Genomic DNA, 16185 nt, shown 5'->3' with positions numbered 1-16185 from the left:
GACATCAGTCCCAGCATCCTGGCAGCACAAAGCCCTGGCACAGCTTGATGGTGGGTGAGGGGCCCCGACCCTAGCCCCTCCCCCCACTCCAGCTGTGGGGGCAGGTGGGGAATCTTGCCCCTGTCCTCCAGCCATAGTTTGACATTCTGGACTCTAAGGGTTTCATCAAATGGGGGCTGAGGGCTGTTGAGGTGAGCAGTAGGTGCCAGGTTGAGTGCTGGAGAGGGTCTGTTGCTGAATTGTTGCTCCTTGGACAAAGGTCAACCCTCCCTGAGGTCCAGCACTGCCCAGCCTGCAGGCTGGCTAATTAGATGATGGACAAGTCTAAGCATCAGTAGAGCTGTGTTGCCCCTACAGGTCCTGCCTGCCACAGCCCCTGTGGTGCCTATGCCCCTAACACAGCCTCCTGTTCACTTCTCTTCCTCAGCACTGGGAACCCCTGGCACAATCGTGGGGACAGCCAGGCAAAACAGCCCCACCAAACACCTGCAGATGTGAGCTGGCCCCTGTCAGCACCTCAGGATGTCTCGGAGAAGAGTGGGCAGTTCCCCTCCTCTGAACCCCTGCAGAGCCACCCTCCTGCCTGCCCTGTGCCCACCAGCCCCGGCTCCCCCAACCAGCCCCACCAGCAGAGGCTTAAATTTCCCTCCGGACAATGGGGAAGTCGAGCTGGGATTGTAACCAGAGCAGGGGATAAATAAAGCTGCCCAGAAGTTTCCATTACCGGCACCTCAGGCTTCTGCAGGGGACATCAAAGCCGAGCCCTCTTTCCCCCAAGGTCCCGTGCCCCCAGTCCATCTCCCTGGCCTGCCCCCTCAAAGCACCTCAGCCTGGCACTGAGGGTCTGGCAGCCGATGGCACTGACACAAATCACTTTCAGGGCATAGAGTGGAAAAGATGATTCCTAAGTGTGACAGCACAGGAAAACCCTCCTCCTCCTTGCTGGGAGGCAGAATCGGCCCCAGAGCAGCCACAGAGGGGAACTGGACAGTGGCACCCGCTGGTAGCACGCTCCTGCCAGAGACAGAGGCACCCCAGCACGGCCTGGCATGGCTGGGACTGACAGACTGGGGTACAGTCCATGGGGGAGCTCTTTAACCCCTGGAATCCCTGCAAACAGTACCAGGCTTGGATCAAATAGCACATCCAGGGTTTATTGTTTTTTCCATTCCTCGCAGCTAATGATCAAAAAATTTAAAATAAATTACAGAATTAAATAAACACGGATGGATTATTCCTCTCCCTGCCCCATCCCCACCGTTCCCCAAAGAAAGCGTTAGAATAGTCACTGGATTTGGCAACAGCAACAACAAAACACCTCTAGGAAAAAGCAGCTACTTGTCAGTGAGTGGTGCTGGGGGGGTCCTGTAGCCTCAACCCCCCCTAAATGTGGGAGTGTCCCTCCTGCTGCAACACAGCCCTTACCCTCGCCCCTTACCCGTGAGGTCACTTTTTCCAGTGTGGGGGCAGCCCGTCTCTAGACGTGAGTGGGGTTGTCCAGGTACGGGTCCGTCTTGGTCATGTGGAGCATGACTGTGGGGGCTTTGTAGTGGCAGTGTCCCCCGCCACAGCTGACCCCGCTGCAGGGCTTGCCCCGCGTCCTCATGCCCAGCCGCCTGTTGCACAGGCTCTGCCAGGTCTGCAGCGTTTTAGAGCTCCACACCCACACCCCGCTGGTGATGCCCACCACCAATGACATGAAAATCTTCAGCATGAAGACAGCCACAGTGGGCACCGAGGCCTCGAGGGAGCAGTTGGCGGCACGGCGACCAGGCAGGCGCAGGCAGCCATGCTCCAGTGCCCGCAGCATCCAGTAATCCATGTTCAGCCGCTCATAGAAGTAGCAGACAATGACACAGGTGGCCGGGACAGTGTAGAGGATGGAGAAGACCCCAATCTTCACCATCAGTTTCTCCAGCTTCTCTGTGTTGGTGCCACCCGTCTTCATGATCTTCCGGATGTGGAAGAGGGCAACGAAGCCAGTGAGGATGAAGGAGGTGCCGATGACCAGGTAGCAGGAGAGCGGGATGAGGACAAAGCCAGTCAGGGCGCTGATGTCCATGCTCCCCACATAGCACAGTCCTGTGAGCTCATCCCCCGCCACCTTCCGCATGGTGAGGATGACAATAGTCTTCATGGCTGGGATGCCCCAGGCGGCCATGTGGAAGTAGCTGCTGTGAGCCTCGATGGCCTCGTGTCCCCACTTCTTCCCGGCAGCCAGAAACCAAGTGAGCGTGAGGACAACCCACCAGAGAGAGCTAGCCATACCAAAATAGTAGAGGATGAGGAAGACAATGGTGCAACCTGTGCTCTCCAGCCCCTCCTGTATGATGTAGAGCTCACCGTTCTCTCGGTCGCAGGCAATGTTCTCAGCCCCGGCCACGGAGCGGATGATGAAGGCCACAGAGTAGACGTTGTAGCACATGGAGAGGAAAATGATGGGCCTCTCGGGGTACTGGAAGCGGTGGGGGTCGAGCAGAAAAGTGAGGACAGTAAAGGCAGTGGAGACGAAGCAGAGGGTGGACCAGACAGCCATCCAGATGAAGGCAAAGTCCTTGTCCTCCCGGGACCAGTATACATCCACTCCAGGGGAGCACTTGGGTGCGCAGGAGAGGCTCTTCTCCACATACTGGAACTTGTCAGGGTTGTCGCAAGCCCCCACGCCATTAGGTCCCCGTCCCTCAGTAGCGGTGCCAGGTGGCCAGGGCCGGGGGGCCACGGGCAGCATCCCCTGTCCCTTGTGCGGCTCTGCAGCTGAGGCATTTTCAGGGGCCTCCATGCAGAGAGCATTTGGGTCGTTCTTGGTGGGCAACCTGCCACAGTCAAGTGACTCAGGCCAGCCGAAATTGAACTGTTCCATGATGGGGACGCACTTGTGGCGGGCCTGCTCACACATGGGGCGGCAGGCAGGGATGCTGGCGCTCACCTGATCGGTGCACATGGGTGCGTAGAGGGAGCAGAGGAAGAAACGCAGGTGAACGTGGCAGCCGTACTCCACCAGCGGGGCGAACTCGTGCAGCTTCAGGGCGGCCTCACGCTGGCTCTCGTGCCCCAGCAGGTTGGGCATGCGGGTCAAGTTGTACCCGATCCCCCGGCACATCGGGATGTCCACCGGCTGACACCGCGCCGCGCGCCCCCGCGAGCCCTCCAGTCCCGCCAGCTCCAACCCGCGACCGCCCACCCCAAAATGCCACAGCACCCACAGGGCCACCCGCAGCCGTGCCGCCGCCATCGCCCGCCGCCCGCACCGGCCCCACGGCTGCTACAGCTCCGCCATCGCCCGGCCACGCTACCCCTGCCGCCACGGGGCCGATCGCTGCGGTGCTGGAGGCGCCGCGCCGGGGCAGCACCCGGCCCCGGCCCCGGCCCCGGCCCCGGCCCCGGCCCCGGCCCCGGCCCGCGCCATGCGGCGGCGGCCCCGCCGAGCGCCCCGCGCCGCCCCGCGCCCGCCGACACCGGCAGCGCCCGCCAAGCGCTCCCGCCCCGCCCCGCCCCGCCGGGCGTGTCCGGGATGGGGCTGGACTGGACGGGGCGGGGCGGGAGGCGGGACCGCGCTGGGAAGCGGCACCGGGGCTCGCGCGCAGCCCTGGAGCTCCCCGGCACCGGGGACGCGCGGGCGGGGGAATCGCAGTGACACACACACAGAGTCAGATAGACATTGACTCCGGTATAGATTAGCACATGTTCATGTGCACACACACACCCAACACACACACTGACGTGCACACGCTGCCACACATCTACATACACGCATGTGCACACCCTAACGCGCACATGGCACACGCACATACACTGTCCCACATTATCACACGCTAAAACATACCAACATGCATTGACACACGCAGACATATCCACACACTGATGTGCACACACGCGCACACGCAGTAACACTCATGCCCGCACAGTGTGCATGTCCGTGTGTGCACACACATACACCCACATGCACATGCTCACGCACACACAGACAAGCACAAACACACTAACACGCGCACACACACACATAGAAGCACACACACTAACATATGCTTGCACATATACTCACAGACAGACAGACACACGTGCACATCCACACACAGGCAGCAGGCCCAGCACACCCGCAGGGCCGTGCACCAGCACATGAGTGTACACACACACCTGGGCACAGGATCACAGTGACCTCAGGGCCGAGCACACCTGGGCACACCCCAGTGCTTGTTGTCCCTCGGGGGTGGGACCCTCTCCCGGCAGGGCCCCTCAGTTTGGGGCCACAAACTGCTGCTTTTGTCACTGAGAACTGTGGAACTCACAGCACACGGTGCCTGTGCCCCTGCGGTTAGGAACAGTGGGGACTCCAGGAAATGGTTCAGCTCCGGTGTCCACGGCACAGGCCAGGAAAACTGTGTCCCTGGCTGAACAACAACTCAGGGCAGGCACAGGACAGAGGACAGCAATGTCACTGTAAGGGCCAGGACAACTCCTGGGAGGTGACACAAGTCAGGGTGATGAAGCTGGGGCTGCCAGACCCCAAAATCCAATGTCACAGGGTGAAAAATTACATGCAAGGCATGGGGAGGTTTTACAAACACTCTATCACTCCCAGAGTGTTTGTAAAACCTCCCGAGGTTTTCCATCCCTGAGGACAGGCTGTGCTGCCCAGGCCACCGTCACAAGGTGCCACCAGCAGCCCCCACTCCTAGGAGCTGCCGATCCCAGGTCAGCCCGGGTTGCTCTGTGCCATCTCCAGCGCCCATTTGGGAGCAGCTCATCCACCCCGAGGTGAATCCAGCAGGGTCCCTTGAATGTCCTGCAGGACACCTGGCATCCAGTGCCTGGCTGGCGCCAGGGGGTCCGGGCATCCCGCCATTCCCAGGCATTCCCACAGCCCTGTGATTTCTTTGGTAACAGCATAACAACCTGTCAGCGCGGCCCCTAATCGCTGACACCCACTGTGCAGGATTCAAACATCCCGGTCCAGGGAAATTCCATGGGAGCTGCTTATCAGCCGTGTGAGGGAGATAAGGCGTCGCCCTGGAATTTCCCTCTAACACGGGGTGTCTGCACATTGGGCTCCGGGGCCCTGGGAAAAGGGTTATTGAGGGATATTTGGGATTATTTGGGATGTTGGGAGGGCTTTGTCACCTTGGCCACCAGGTCTGGGGTGTTCCAGAAATCACTGCCCATGTGCCCGGCAACACAGAGCAGATTCAGGGGGCTTCCTGCCGTGGGTTAGGGCCACGTGCTCCAAGAAATGGCTGCTTGGGGGCAGTTTGTCCTGTGGTGCAGTCCTGGGGACAAATTGTCACGCGTGGCTGTGTGGCAGCAAAGCATGCATGCATGACCAGCAAAGTAATGGGGATGGGGGTGGCACCCACAGTGTGCTGAGACCTTTCCCTGGGCCCCTCACCCCTCCACCCCCAGACCCAGGGCACATGACTCTTGTGAGGGGACCCAAGGCTGTCACTGCCTCCACTCCAGGGCACCCCAAACACAGCTCTGGACACTGAGGTTTCCCTTCAGGGGATTGTTTGCTAAGAAAAGCTGGGAAGCATCACCTGCATGCAAACCTGAAACGTCTCTGACCCAGCCCTGGCTGCCCAGTGAGGGTCCTGAATGGGTGGTGGGCATAGGCAGGGACTGGATGAGACCCGGGATCCTAGCCCCACCTTCCTGGTTCACCCCCATGGGTTCCCTCCACCTGGACTATGAAAGGTTAAGAGGTGGGGCAAGGGGCATAAATAAATATATTTTAATTTAATTTTGCTTTAATATGCAAAACTGTTGCTCTTGGCTCCTGTTACTGCAGCCTGGCCAAGAGCAATACGGGGATTTTTGGAGTCAAGGGGCTCCTTGTAGAGGTGCGGCTGCCCTTCACCTCTGCCCTGCCCCTTGGGGTGCTCCTCCCTCACCCCACCCCTCTCAGGTACTCCACGGGGTGCCTGGTACTCCACCGTCCCTGCCTCAGCCCCAGGGACCTTCCCAGAGCTTCATCCCACCCCAGAGGTGGGCAGAGGGTATCGGGAGCACCACCAGCACCCCAAGCTCTGCCCTTGCATTGCCTCCCTGCCTGTGCCTGATGGAGAAGTGACCTGTCTGTCTGCCCGCACGCCTGGGGAACGCGGGGACAGCGAGGAGGGGACAATGCAGGAGTGGGGACATCCCGGCCACGAACAGAAGGCGAAATCTCCAGTCTGGAGCCCCACAGTGAAAACAAGAACCCCAGGTAGAGCAACACAGAGATTTACGGTCTTGGAAGTGGCCCTGCGCTGTGGATCCAAGATCAATAGCAGAAAGAAAGGGCTCTCAGAACTGCACAGGAATACTGCCCGGGAAGCGGCCAGGCAGGCGAGCGGGACGGATCGCCGGAGCCCGGGAGCCTGTGGTTCCTGGCAGAGCTTTGCCCCATTTCCTTTCTTCCCGTCAACAGCGCCTGAAACCTGTGCGAGAGCCTCGGCAAGGGGAGGGGATGGAGAGAAAAAATCCACTGGCTGCCCCCCCTCTCCGCGTACAGGGGGCCTGCAGCAGTGCCCCTCTAGCCAGCCATGGGCGGGTGTCTTTCTGAGGGAAAGGCTTGAGGGATCCCCTTGGCACCAGAGATGGGGACAACCCTGGTGGGAGTCAGAGAGGGGGCAGTGGAGTGGGGAGAAGGTGATGGAGCAGAGGAGGGCATAGTGGAGCCGGGAAAAAGGGTGATGGAGCAAGAGACGAGGCAATGGATATGGGGAGAGGGAGGGGAGAGAGGATGGGGACATGGAACTGGGTGAGTGATGGAGTAGGGAAGAGTTATGGAGGTGGGGAGGGAGCAGCAGAATAGAGGAGGGGGTGATGAAGCTGGAGAGGGAGGCAACAGAGCCTGGGAGAGGCTGATGGAGCAGGGAAGGGAATGATAGAGCCGGGCAAGGATTACTGATCCGGGGAGGAGGTAGTTGAGCTGAGAAAGGGCAATGAAGGCTGGGAGGGGTCAGAGGGGCAGGGGAGGGTGCAGTACGGCAGGGGATGGGAAGATGGAGTTGGGGAGCGGGCAATGGATTTGGGAAAGGGGTGGTGGAACTGCAGCAGGACTGTGGGTGCTGCTCTGCCCAGCCTTGGCTAAGGCAGCAGGACTTATTGCAGCGAGGTGAGGGTCTCCCTGCCATCACTGCCCTTGCCTCTGCCCTGCTGTGCTCCCAGATCCTCAGTGGTCCCAGTTCCCACCAGTGCCCGGCTGGTAGAGAGAGGCAGGGGCTGGGGCAGGGAGAGGGAGAGGAATCCACCTTGTGAGAACAGGCCATGTCCAGGGTGAGCCAGGGCTCCAGGCAACCCATGACCTCCCTGCCAGCTTGGAGGCAGGAGATGGCACAGTCCTGCAGGGATCTGTGAGGGATAATTTTCCCTTCCTGAAGAATTTCACAGGAATAGCTGTGCAAAAGGCCAGTGGCTTCAGTTTCAAAAGGATGTCAGTGCCAGGCCGGATGGGCTGGTGAGCAGGTGGAGGGGTCCATCCTGGGAGCAACCCATGGGGCTGTGGGCTGGCACCAACCTGCCAGAGAGGCAGATTACCCCTGCCCTGGCCACCACCTCCTTGGGGACATCAGAACACCACCAGTTGTGATCCTCAAGCCAAAGCTCCTCCTACCCTGGGCACAATCCTGTGTTATACCAATGCACACGCATGTACAATTGTGCCCAACACAGGACAGCTGATCACTGTGCCCCTGGGCAGGTTCTGTGCCATGGGCAGGTGCAGTGGGGGGACAAGATGGGGATTTTGGGGTCTGGTACCCAAACAAGCAGGTGGCACACAGTGTCCCAGGCAGTGTCCCAGTCACCTCCTGGCCTCTGGCTCTCTGCAGATGTTTGTGGTCACAACCCAGCCCACGGTGCAAGGACACTGTGGTCAGGACTCAGGGACACAGGCTGACATGTGTGACACCACCAGGGGTGCTCACTGCAGCCTTGTCACCCCATCACCCCAAGATGGGGACTTGTAGATTCTGCTGCCTGCCAGCCTCTCCAGCCCCATGACAACCCCATTCACAAAGCAGTGACACAAAGCAGGGAGGAGACACACAGCTCAGGGCATGACCTTAACTCCAGGATCCCTGGGAGCCTGAGGGACCAGCACAGGGATCGGGACCACTGGCAGTTGCAGGACCCAGGAGATGGGGCAGGAGGACAGTGGTGTGTCCCAGGGGAGCAGTGGCTGGGAGAACAAGGGATGAAAAAGACACCCACAGTATTTCATCTGGTGAGTGTGGTGGCAGCACAAAGGGCTGCTTTCACCTCCTGGCAGCACACAGACACTCGTCCCCAGCAGTGGGGACCTCTCCCATCAAAGGGGAACCTGGATTGAGCCACGCTCCACCTTCAGTCACCTCATTCACTCCTGCAGACCCCTTCTAGGGGGACAGGAGCCAGGTGAGCCCTGGCAGCAACCATTCAATCTGAACTCCACTGATGGCAGCAGCTGCAGACTGGAGCAGCTGCCTGAGAGAGGCAGGTGAAGGGTTGAAGCTCCCTCCCAGCTGGCTCAGCCGTGGGAAGAGCTGCTCATACATCCCCATCCTGGGCCATGGGGCCACCATGTGCCCTCCCCCAGGTGATCTTCACTGCCCATCTCTGTTTCCTGGCAGCCTAAGGATAGGGAGAGCACGTTCCTTGTGATGGCAGCAGGCTCTGAGATGCTCCCAGACAACATCCCAAGCCAGCACAGCAGCCCTTCCCCCCACCAGCCCTGCTTGCTCCCTGAAGTGAAGTTTCTTCCCCAGGATCCCCCATCCCAGGGCGGGTGCCAGCCCCAGGTCTCGGTGCTCACATACACACTCAGCCCTTTCTCCAGCCTCAGGCACAGGCTGGGTGCTGGCAGGAGGCTCCATGCTGCACAATGCAGCTCCTTGTTCGCCCGGCCCAGGGCTGGCTTGTGGGGAATGGCAGGGAATCGCCTCCATTTCCTGCTGGAGTTTTATTACATTCACCGTATAAATAAATAAATACGATCCAGAGGAGAAGAGGAGAAGCACAGGGCAGGCTGGAGCCAGGCAGAACATGTGCTGGGACTCAGCCCCACGGCACTAGTGCTGGGGGCACCCTGGGAGGGGGCAGATGTCCCACAGCAGCTGTGTCTGTGCACTGGGCTGTTCACATGCTCTCTGCTCCCGCCTTTCCAAGCAGCAGCAAAATTCAGAAGGCAACTGCCCAGTCAGGGACTGTGGTCAGCAGCCCTACTGGTGGAGACTGAAGGAGAAACTTTCTCTCAAACAATTTGGGAAGAGTGGGAGCCCCCCTCAAGCCCTGCCAGCTGCTGATGAATTGCTGTGTCACACTGAATGATGCCATGGGCCAAGAACCTCTGCACAGGTTCAGGCTTTTACAGAATAACATCCAGACATGTCAAAGCATCCCCTGGGAAGAAGGAATGTTCTTATAGAGCTGAGTCCCAGCCCACCACATGCTGCAGGAGCTGGGAGGGCTCTTGGAACCTGCTAGAAATGGTTTTATCACACCACTGACTTGGCCAAGCTGCCCACTTGGTTGCCAAGACTGACTAAATGACTCCACTGCAACCTCAAGGCTCTGTTACCTACCACTTCCCCTGGGTGCCCCAAAGCCATGGAGGGCTTTCTCCAGGTCCTCACCTGCTGGCAATGTCATTGATGCTGTGTTTCTCCAGCGGCATGGACCAGGAGGAAGAATCCTGGCTTTTCCTGGGCTCATGGGTTGGGCTGGTGTCAGCTCCCCCAGCACAGCTGGGCCCAAGTTCAGGGAGAAGGCAGGAGCAGCCCCAGCTGAAGCTCTCCTGTCTCTGATAGCTCTGGGTGAGCATTTCTCCTCCCAGTTACTGGACAGAGTTATCAGGGCTGGGAAGCCCCATATGGAATTTCTCCCTTTCTTCCCAGACCCCAAACACCTTCTAGTAAGTGGTATCCCAGTCTACAGCAGGAAGCGGGAACAAGAGGATCTTTAAAGTCCCTTCCAACCCAAACTACTCTCTGATTCCATGGAAGTAGCACATCTTCAGACTTCATTCTGATGGCTCCTATCCAAGGCTGGGCTACTCCTTGCTGTGGACAAACCATTCTCCTCCCTGAGCTGGTTCCTCCTTGAGTACTACCTCTTCTCCTTCTCTCCATGTGGAGAACACTACTACATCCTCACCTCTCACCTGGCCAGAGGAGAAAGCAGAAGGTACCTCATATATGTCTAACCTGTTCACAGAGAGTTGCTACAGTGCAACAGTTCCATCCCCACCTTCCCTGGGCCCTTTCTGAAGAGAAGCTGCTGTGGATGAGCTGCAGCTCAAGGACCTGAGTTCCCAAGAGCCTTATTTCTCAAAGAGAGCCTGATGTCATGGCAGGGTCAGCTCAAGACATGTGGAATTTTGACAAGTTCAGGGCAAGTAATTTTTTGCTCTGCTGGAGATGGACCCAGAGCCCCTCTGCCTCCCATCACCCACAAGGTTTGAGTTCATGTCCAATGGGAGGTTCCTGATGGGCCACTCTGCTCTTCATTGTCACCAGCTGGTCAGATGGGCTCTGACACCTCCCAGGGATCAGAAAACCTCTCAGCTGTCTGCCCTCCCAAAACACTCCACTGGGAAGTTCAGACCTGATCCCAGTCTCCCTGGGGGAGATGGCATTTAGACACAGGGAATCCAAACCAGCAAAGAACTACACCTCAGATGATCCAAGTGTGTTCCAGAAAAGCAAGGTGACCTCTTGCCATTCCCTGCAGCCCTACTCAGACCAGTCAGGAGCATGTCAACCCTCCCAGGACCCTGAGGCTCCCACCTCTTGGGGCAGCACAGGTGCAGACAGGGAGCTAGAGGGGTGCATTCTACCAGGGAAGGAGTTGTACTGGAGCAGCACCAGTGTGACTTATTTCCATCTCAAAAACACCCTGATATGCCAACATCTCTGAAAATATTAAAAAAACCCCAAAGTTTAACAAAGAAAGCAAGCAGCACCATGGTGGAGGAGCCAGCTGCTCCTTTTCCAAAAAATATCTTCACAAGATGGGGCAGTGCCTTGTCAGGTCTATTGTCATCATCATCACGGGGCACCAGGAGCTCAAAACAGCAACTTGGAATGGAAACCCTCAGGTATGTCAAACAAAAACACCATTCCTCATTCACTGGCTAATCCTGTTCTCCTTGAGGGGAAAACACCACATAGCTCCCAGATTTATTCAGCCAAACTCAGCACTTTTGGGTTTTGCTGATGGTCTAAATATAGTTTGTGAGAAACAAATAATTTTTCAGGGATTTCTGCTACCTCCACCCCTCCAACCACCTTGTTTAAAGGTCAGTGGTGGTGGTGAGGGCTCACTGCAATCATTGGGCAGGAGACTGGAGGGGAGGAAATGAGCTTTTTCCCCATCTTCAGCTGCAGCCTGTCCCTCCCCTGGCCCTGCTAATAGCACAAATTTCCCCATCATGTGCTGGCCACTGGAGGTGACAGGGAGAGCAAAAGCTGTTATTGGGGAGGCCAACAGGTAGAGGTGACATCCCTGGAAATGTTCAGGGTCAGGCTGGATGGGGGTTTGGAGCAACCTGGTCTAGTAAAATGTGTCCCTGCCCATGGCAGTAATTTGGAACTAGATCATCTTTAAAGTCCCTTCTAACTCAAAGTATTCTGTGATTCCATGATTTTATCCCAGAACAGCACCAGACAATAGATCCCAGCTCTCCGAGTGCCCTGTTGAGCCTCTTCCCCTGATGTTAAAACTGCATGTTCCTGCTTTTGCCCTGCCCTAGGATACCCTGAGTTACCTTTCCCCTCTCTCCATCCCTAATCCTGCCCTGCTCCACACGAGAAGTGCAATGGGCAAGGGAGTTGGTGCTGGCTGGCTGACCTGAAGGTCCCACTAGCTCTACACACTCCCAAAATCCAGGGCTGTAAAACAAACATAGCTCCAGGTCTGCAGCAGAGCCTGGTCTGAGGGAACACTACATCCCATGGCCCAAGGAAATGTCACATCCTATCACTCTGCTGTGGCTGCCTCAGCAGCACTGAGGGCAGAACCCAGCTGCTCTCTTAGGTGAGTCCAAGTGTCTCTACAGCCAGCTCATGGCTCCCAGGAATACAGGTTTGCTGCAAACACCCCAGGGGCAGCAGTGAGGTGTCTAAGTGGGATTTGAGATACCTGTGTGCCATGGGGGATGGCCTTGGGTGCTGGGAGGGAGCTGCAGCACTGCAGCAAACCTGTGTCCAGCCCTGTGCTCTGCTGGGTCCACTGGTACCTCTGTAGCATTCCCAGCACATGTCAGCCCCAGGGGGCCAGACCATCCCATGGGAGCTGAAGGCCAGAAAGCCTGTGGAGTTCCTCTGCTTCCCAGTAAATTCCTGTCCCCAACCACCCTGAGCAGGGACACTTCCCAGATTCAAGGGTTAGAGTGCTGCTGCTGAAGCCCTAGTGGTTCCCCCATTCACCTTTCCCTGTGTTGCTCCAAGCCCAGGTCTTGCATCAGCTCCAGCCTTCCTAACCCCACATTTGCTTGTCCAGCATCTGACACACGAGGCCAGGGAGAAACCACTGTCCCTCTCCTCTGGCCTCACCAAAGCGAGCAGAGCTGGGAGTCACCATGTTCCTGACCCTTCCATACTGGAAGCACTTCTCATTCCTGACCCAGGTCAGTATTCCACCCTCAGCTTCCAGATCTATGTGCCAAATCTGAAGTCTTCCTTTGCTTACATAACTCCAGAACCTTCTCTACTACCTTCTCCAGAATCAGCCCCCAGAGCCTGTCAGACATAATTCCTGTCTGGCTTCACACAAGAGGATGCTCAGCACTGTGGAAGAGGCAGGGGAAGCATCAGGATACACTGAACACAAGATGTACTTGGGAAGGGGTGGACAAACTGGCAAAAACCACAGCGAAAACAGCTCAAGTCTGATTTATTTTTCCCCAAAACCTGGAAAAAGAAGTGCAGGGAGCTCCCACTTTCCTGCCAATGTGAGGACCAGGTGAGGGGTTGAGGATGCATAAGCTGGACCCATCCCAAGAGCATCCTTACCTGGCAGCTGTGTCATCCCTAGGGAGGTCCCTTGGGCCCTGCTCAGATGGGAATGCTTTGGTCAGCTTTGGAGCCACAGCTGAATCCTGAAACAAATGCTAATTGTTCCCAGTTAAGGACAGACCTTGGATACTCATCAGCACATGGTACTAGGCCTAAGGATTTTCCCAAGATGGCTGGGAATGGGGGCAGTGGAGCGTGGAAAGGCTCCTGCTGCTGGTGTCTGCCCCAAGACAGGAGATTTGTATCTATGCTGCTTTCAGAGAAAGGGAAAACATGCTCCCCTGGGCTTTCATAGCAGCTCCTCAAGGGATGGAGCAGAGGTGGGGGTCCTCAGGGATCCCAGTGCCCCACAGCAGTAGTGCAAGAGCCACCCCAGGGGATCCTTTTGTCCCACTCACTGTCCCTCCCCCGGCTGTGATTGGCTGTCTTAGGGCATCCCAAAAGCAGTTGGGGCCAGGGCTGGGATGGCACAACCCCACAGGCAATACCAGCCTGGGATATTCCCAACTGGACTGGGCTGAGAACACTGAATGAGGGCACCTGGGGCTCCATGGCCCTGCAAAACCACCCAAATATGGTAAACAACTGCACTCAGAGCTGGGCTGGGAAGCCCTTCAAAGAACTCAGATGAGGGAAGCAGAGCTGCTTCCCCTGGATCCCAATGGCTGAGCCAGGCCAGATGCTCTGCATGAGATCCACCCTTACTGCTTCTGCAGCCCACAGAGATTTTCTCAAAGTTGGAGGGGAAAACCTTATGGAAGCTGCAAAGTCATAAAGAGCAGCAACACAAGCAGGCAATATGGGGGTCCAGTCGCTCTCAAATCCACCAAGAGGGAACAAGCTTCCAAAACCTGACAGATGCTGGAAACACTTTCAGCACTGAATGGGGACACATGGGAATCCTGTGGCAGGGTCCCAACTCTGCTAGAGGGGTTTGCATCTGGAAACATCAGTTGAGGGCACTGGAAGCCCCTGGGAGGGATCCCCTTGGTGACCATACTGTGGGGGAGGTGAGGTACCCCCACTAACCCTGCAAGCAACAACCACTTCCTCCATTACCCAGCCAGCACTGCCTGCACACCAGGGAAGAAAGGAATTTCTGTGTAAATCCCATTTACTGTCAGGTTTCTCACTTTCTGCCCAGTAGACAATCCCAGCCCTCAGTGCAGCACTGCATGAAGGGGTGGCTTAATGTATTTTTGGAAGGAGAGGGGAAAAAAAAGCCTTCACTGAAAAGAGCCTCTTTCAGCTAATAATGAAGTGAATATTATATTAAGAGTGAAAACATATTCAGGGGAACTTACAGAGGTAGACAGAAAACCTTTTCATAACACCCTGGCCACAAACACAACTGCCAATTAAACTGGCTTCACTCCCTAGCTGGTGCCAACACAAACGAGAGGCCAGGAGCAGAGCAGGGAGCTCTGGCAGCACAGGGGGGCTTCTGCATCCCTGACCTCCAGAGCCAGCCCCTGGAATAAAAAGGGCTGAGTCCCTTGTCCTTACCCAGGGGAACAGGCATCCAGTGAGGCAAGGCATTCCAGTGCTATGGGGGTCCTTGGCCCTTGTCCCAGCCCAGGGGCTCCAGTGCTATGGGAGTTCCTGGTTCCTGTCCCAACCCAGAACAGGGTGCCCAGTGACTCAAGGGGCTCCAGAACCCCAGGGAGTCCTCTGCACTTACATCAATCCAGGGGATCCAGTGCTATGGGGGGCCCTTGGTCCCTGTCCACAGCCTCCCCTCAGCCCTGTCAGCAGCACAGGGATGGTGGCGGGAGTCTGAGCCCCCAAGTATTTGGGATCAGCAGGACCTCTCCTGGCCAAGGAGAGGGTGCTGAGCACTCAGCCAAGCTGAGCTGACAGGACCAGCATCCCCAGGCATGCTGGGAAGGTTTGGAGAGGTGCTGCATCTCCCACTGCAGCACCTTGTGACTTAGAGGAAACCTGTGACCAGTATGCATCATAACAGGAGGTGGCACAATGTGGAACACCTTCAGCATCCCTATTGCACGTGCCCTGTCTCAGCACAGATTTAGCACAGACAATATGTTTTGGTTGCTTGCCAGTGGTCTCAGCTCACCCTTATCCCTGGGAGAGCACAGCCCACACTGTGGGGAGGCACAAGGACACCCATTCACAGTCTCCAGGGTTTCTGCAGCAGTTGCCAGTGGAGGGAACAGGCATGGACTCTGGGATCTCACTGCCCTTATGTGTTCTTGGGGGTCAGTGGTGTGCAGGGGAGAACAACAGGACGGGAGATGCTCAGGTGACACACAGGAGTTGTGATTCACACTTCAAAGAGGCTTTACCTTTGCTGGATTGATGGGTTGAAGGTGCACAGCATTTCAGGTTTGGATAAACAGCCATGCTAGGAAAACTTCACCTGAGATCAGATAATGTTGGAATTGAGCAAACCTAGCACATCTATGGAGCTGCAGGTTGACATTTGAAAGATCCAAACTGGAAATACAAGACCACTGTCAAGTTGGGACCAACCTTTGGAACAGCTTCTCCAGGGAACACATTGAAGATTGTCAAAAACTATTTCATCGAGGGGGGAAAGGGAGGCACTTTGGCCAAAATTAAAAATTCCAGTAGGAAACTTCTCTCAGATTTGGTGGGTTTTGGGTACCACCCCAAAAGTGTGGTCCTCTGTAGAGATTTTTGTCTCTTTTGCTCAAGGACTAGTATTTCTGCTTTAATGCCAAATTAGGATCCAAATACACTACTGATTTTGTCTAGAGGCGAAAAGATTATATTGCCTCTTTAATAACAAAAGGAGAAGGAAAAGAGAAAAAAGAAGAAAGATGGAAGGGAAAAAGAGAAAGAAGAGAGAAGAAAAAAAAAAAAGAGAAAAGAAAAAAAGGGAAAAGAAAAAAGAAGAAAAAAAAAGGAAAAAATTTGCCATAATTTGGTAAAGAAAAATGCACTTCAGCAAGATCTACCTCACCATGGGAAGTCTCTGACAGCAACAAATCTCCTGTCAATGGAGTCTGGCTAAAGTACAATTAACCAGTGTGGCCTGGGTGACAGGGAAGGGTGGCTGCTGTTCCTGCAGTATGTGCCACAAGCAGCAGGACTGGAGTGGACCTTCCAGAGTTTTGGAAAGCTCCTCAGTGTGCCACAGCAGCCACACCTCTCCTACACTTCAGGTTAGCAGATGAACCATCTTCCTCAAAGGGCTTTGTCCCCACAGTTTGGGGTCCAGGAGATCCTC

The 16185-nt window shown here is 56.2% G+C and overlaps 2 protein-coding genes across 2 annotated transcripts in view; one reads left to right on the top strand and one right to left on the bottom strand.

Moving 5' to 3' along the window:
* NSUN5 (NOP2/Sun RNA methyltransferase 5) overlaps nucleotides 1-16185 on the top strand; it is a 95744-nt gene that overhangs the window by 44877 nt on the left and 34682 nt on the right. The gene's annotated exons all lie outside the window — the stretch shown is intronic.
* FZD9 (frizzled class receptor 9) lies at nucleotides 1134-3474 on the bottom strand. The gene has a single exon (XM_079324720.1). The coding sequence runs from the start codon at nucleotides 3230-3232 to the stop codon at nucleotides 1478-1480; it is 1755 nt and encodes a 584-aa protein (XP_079180846.1). The 5' UTR covers nucleotides 3233-3474; the 3' UTR covers nucleotides 1134-1477.

The sequence above is a fragment of the Erithacus rubecula genome (genome assembly GCF_903797595.1).
Source record: "Erithacus rubecula genome assembly, chromosome: 22".
Lineage (NCBI taxonomy): Eukaryota > Metazoa > Chordata > Aves > Passeriformes > Muscicapidae > Erithacus > Erithacus rubecula.
This window is presented reverse-complemented; position numbering and strand designations above follow the sequence as displayed.

Coding starts and splice junctions, on each gene's coding strand:
- FZD9 (XM_079324720.1), bottom strand. CDS start 3,232: ATGGCGGCGGCACGGCTGCGGGTGGCCCTGTGGGTGCTGTGGCATTTT.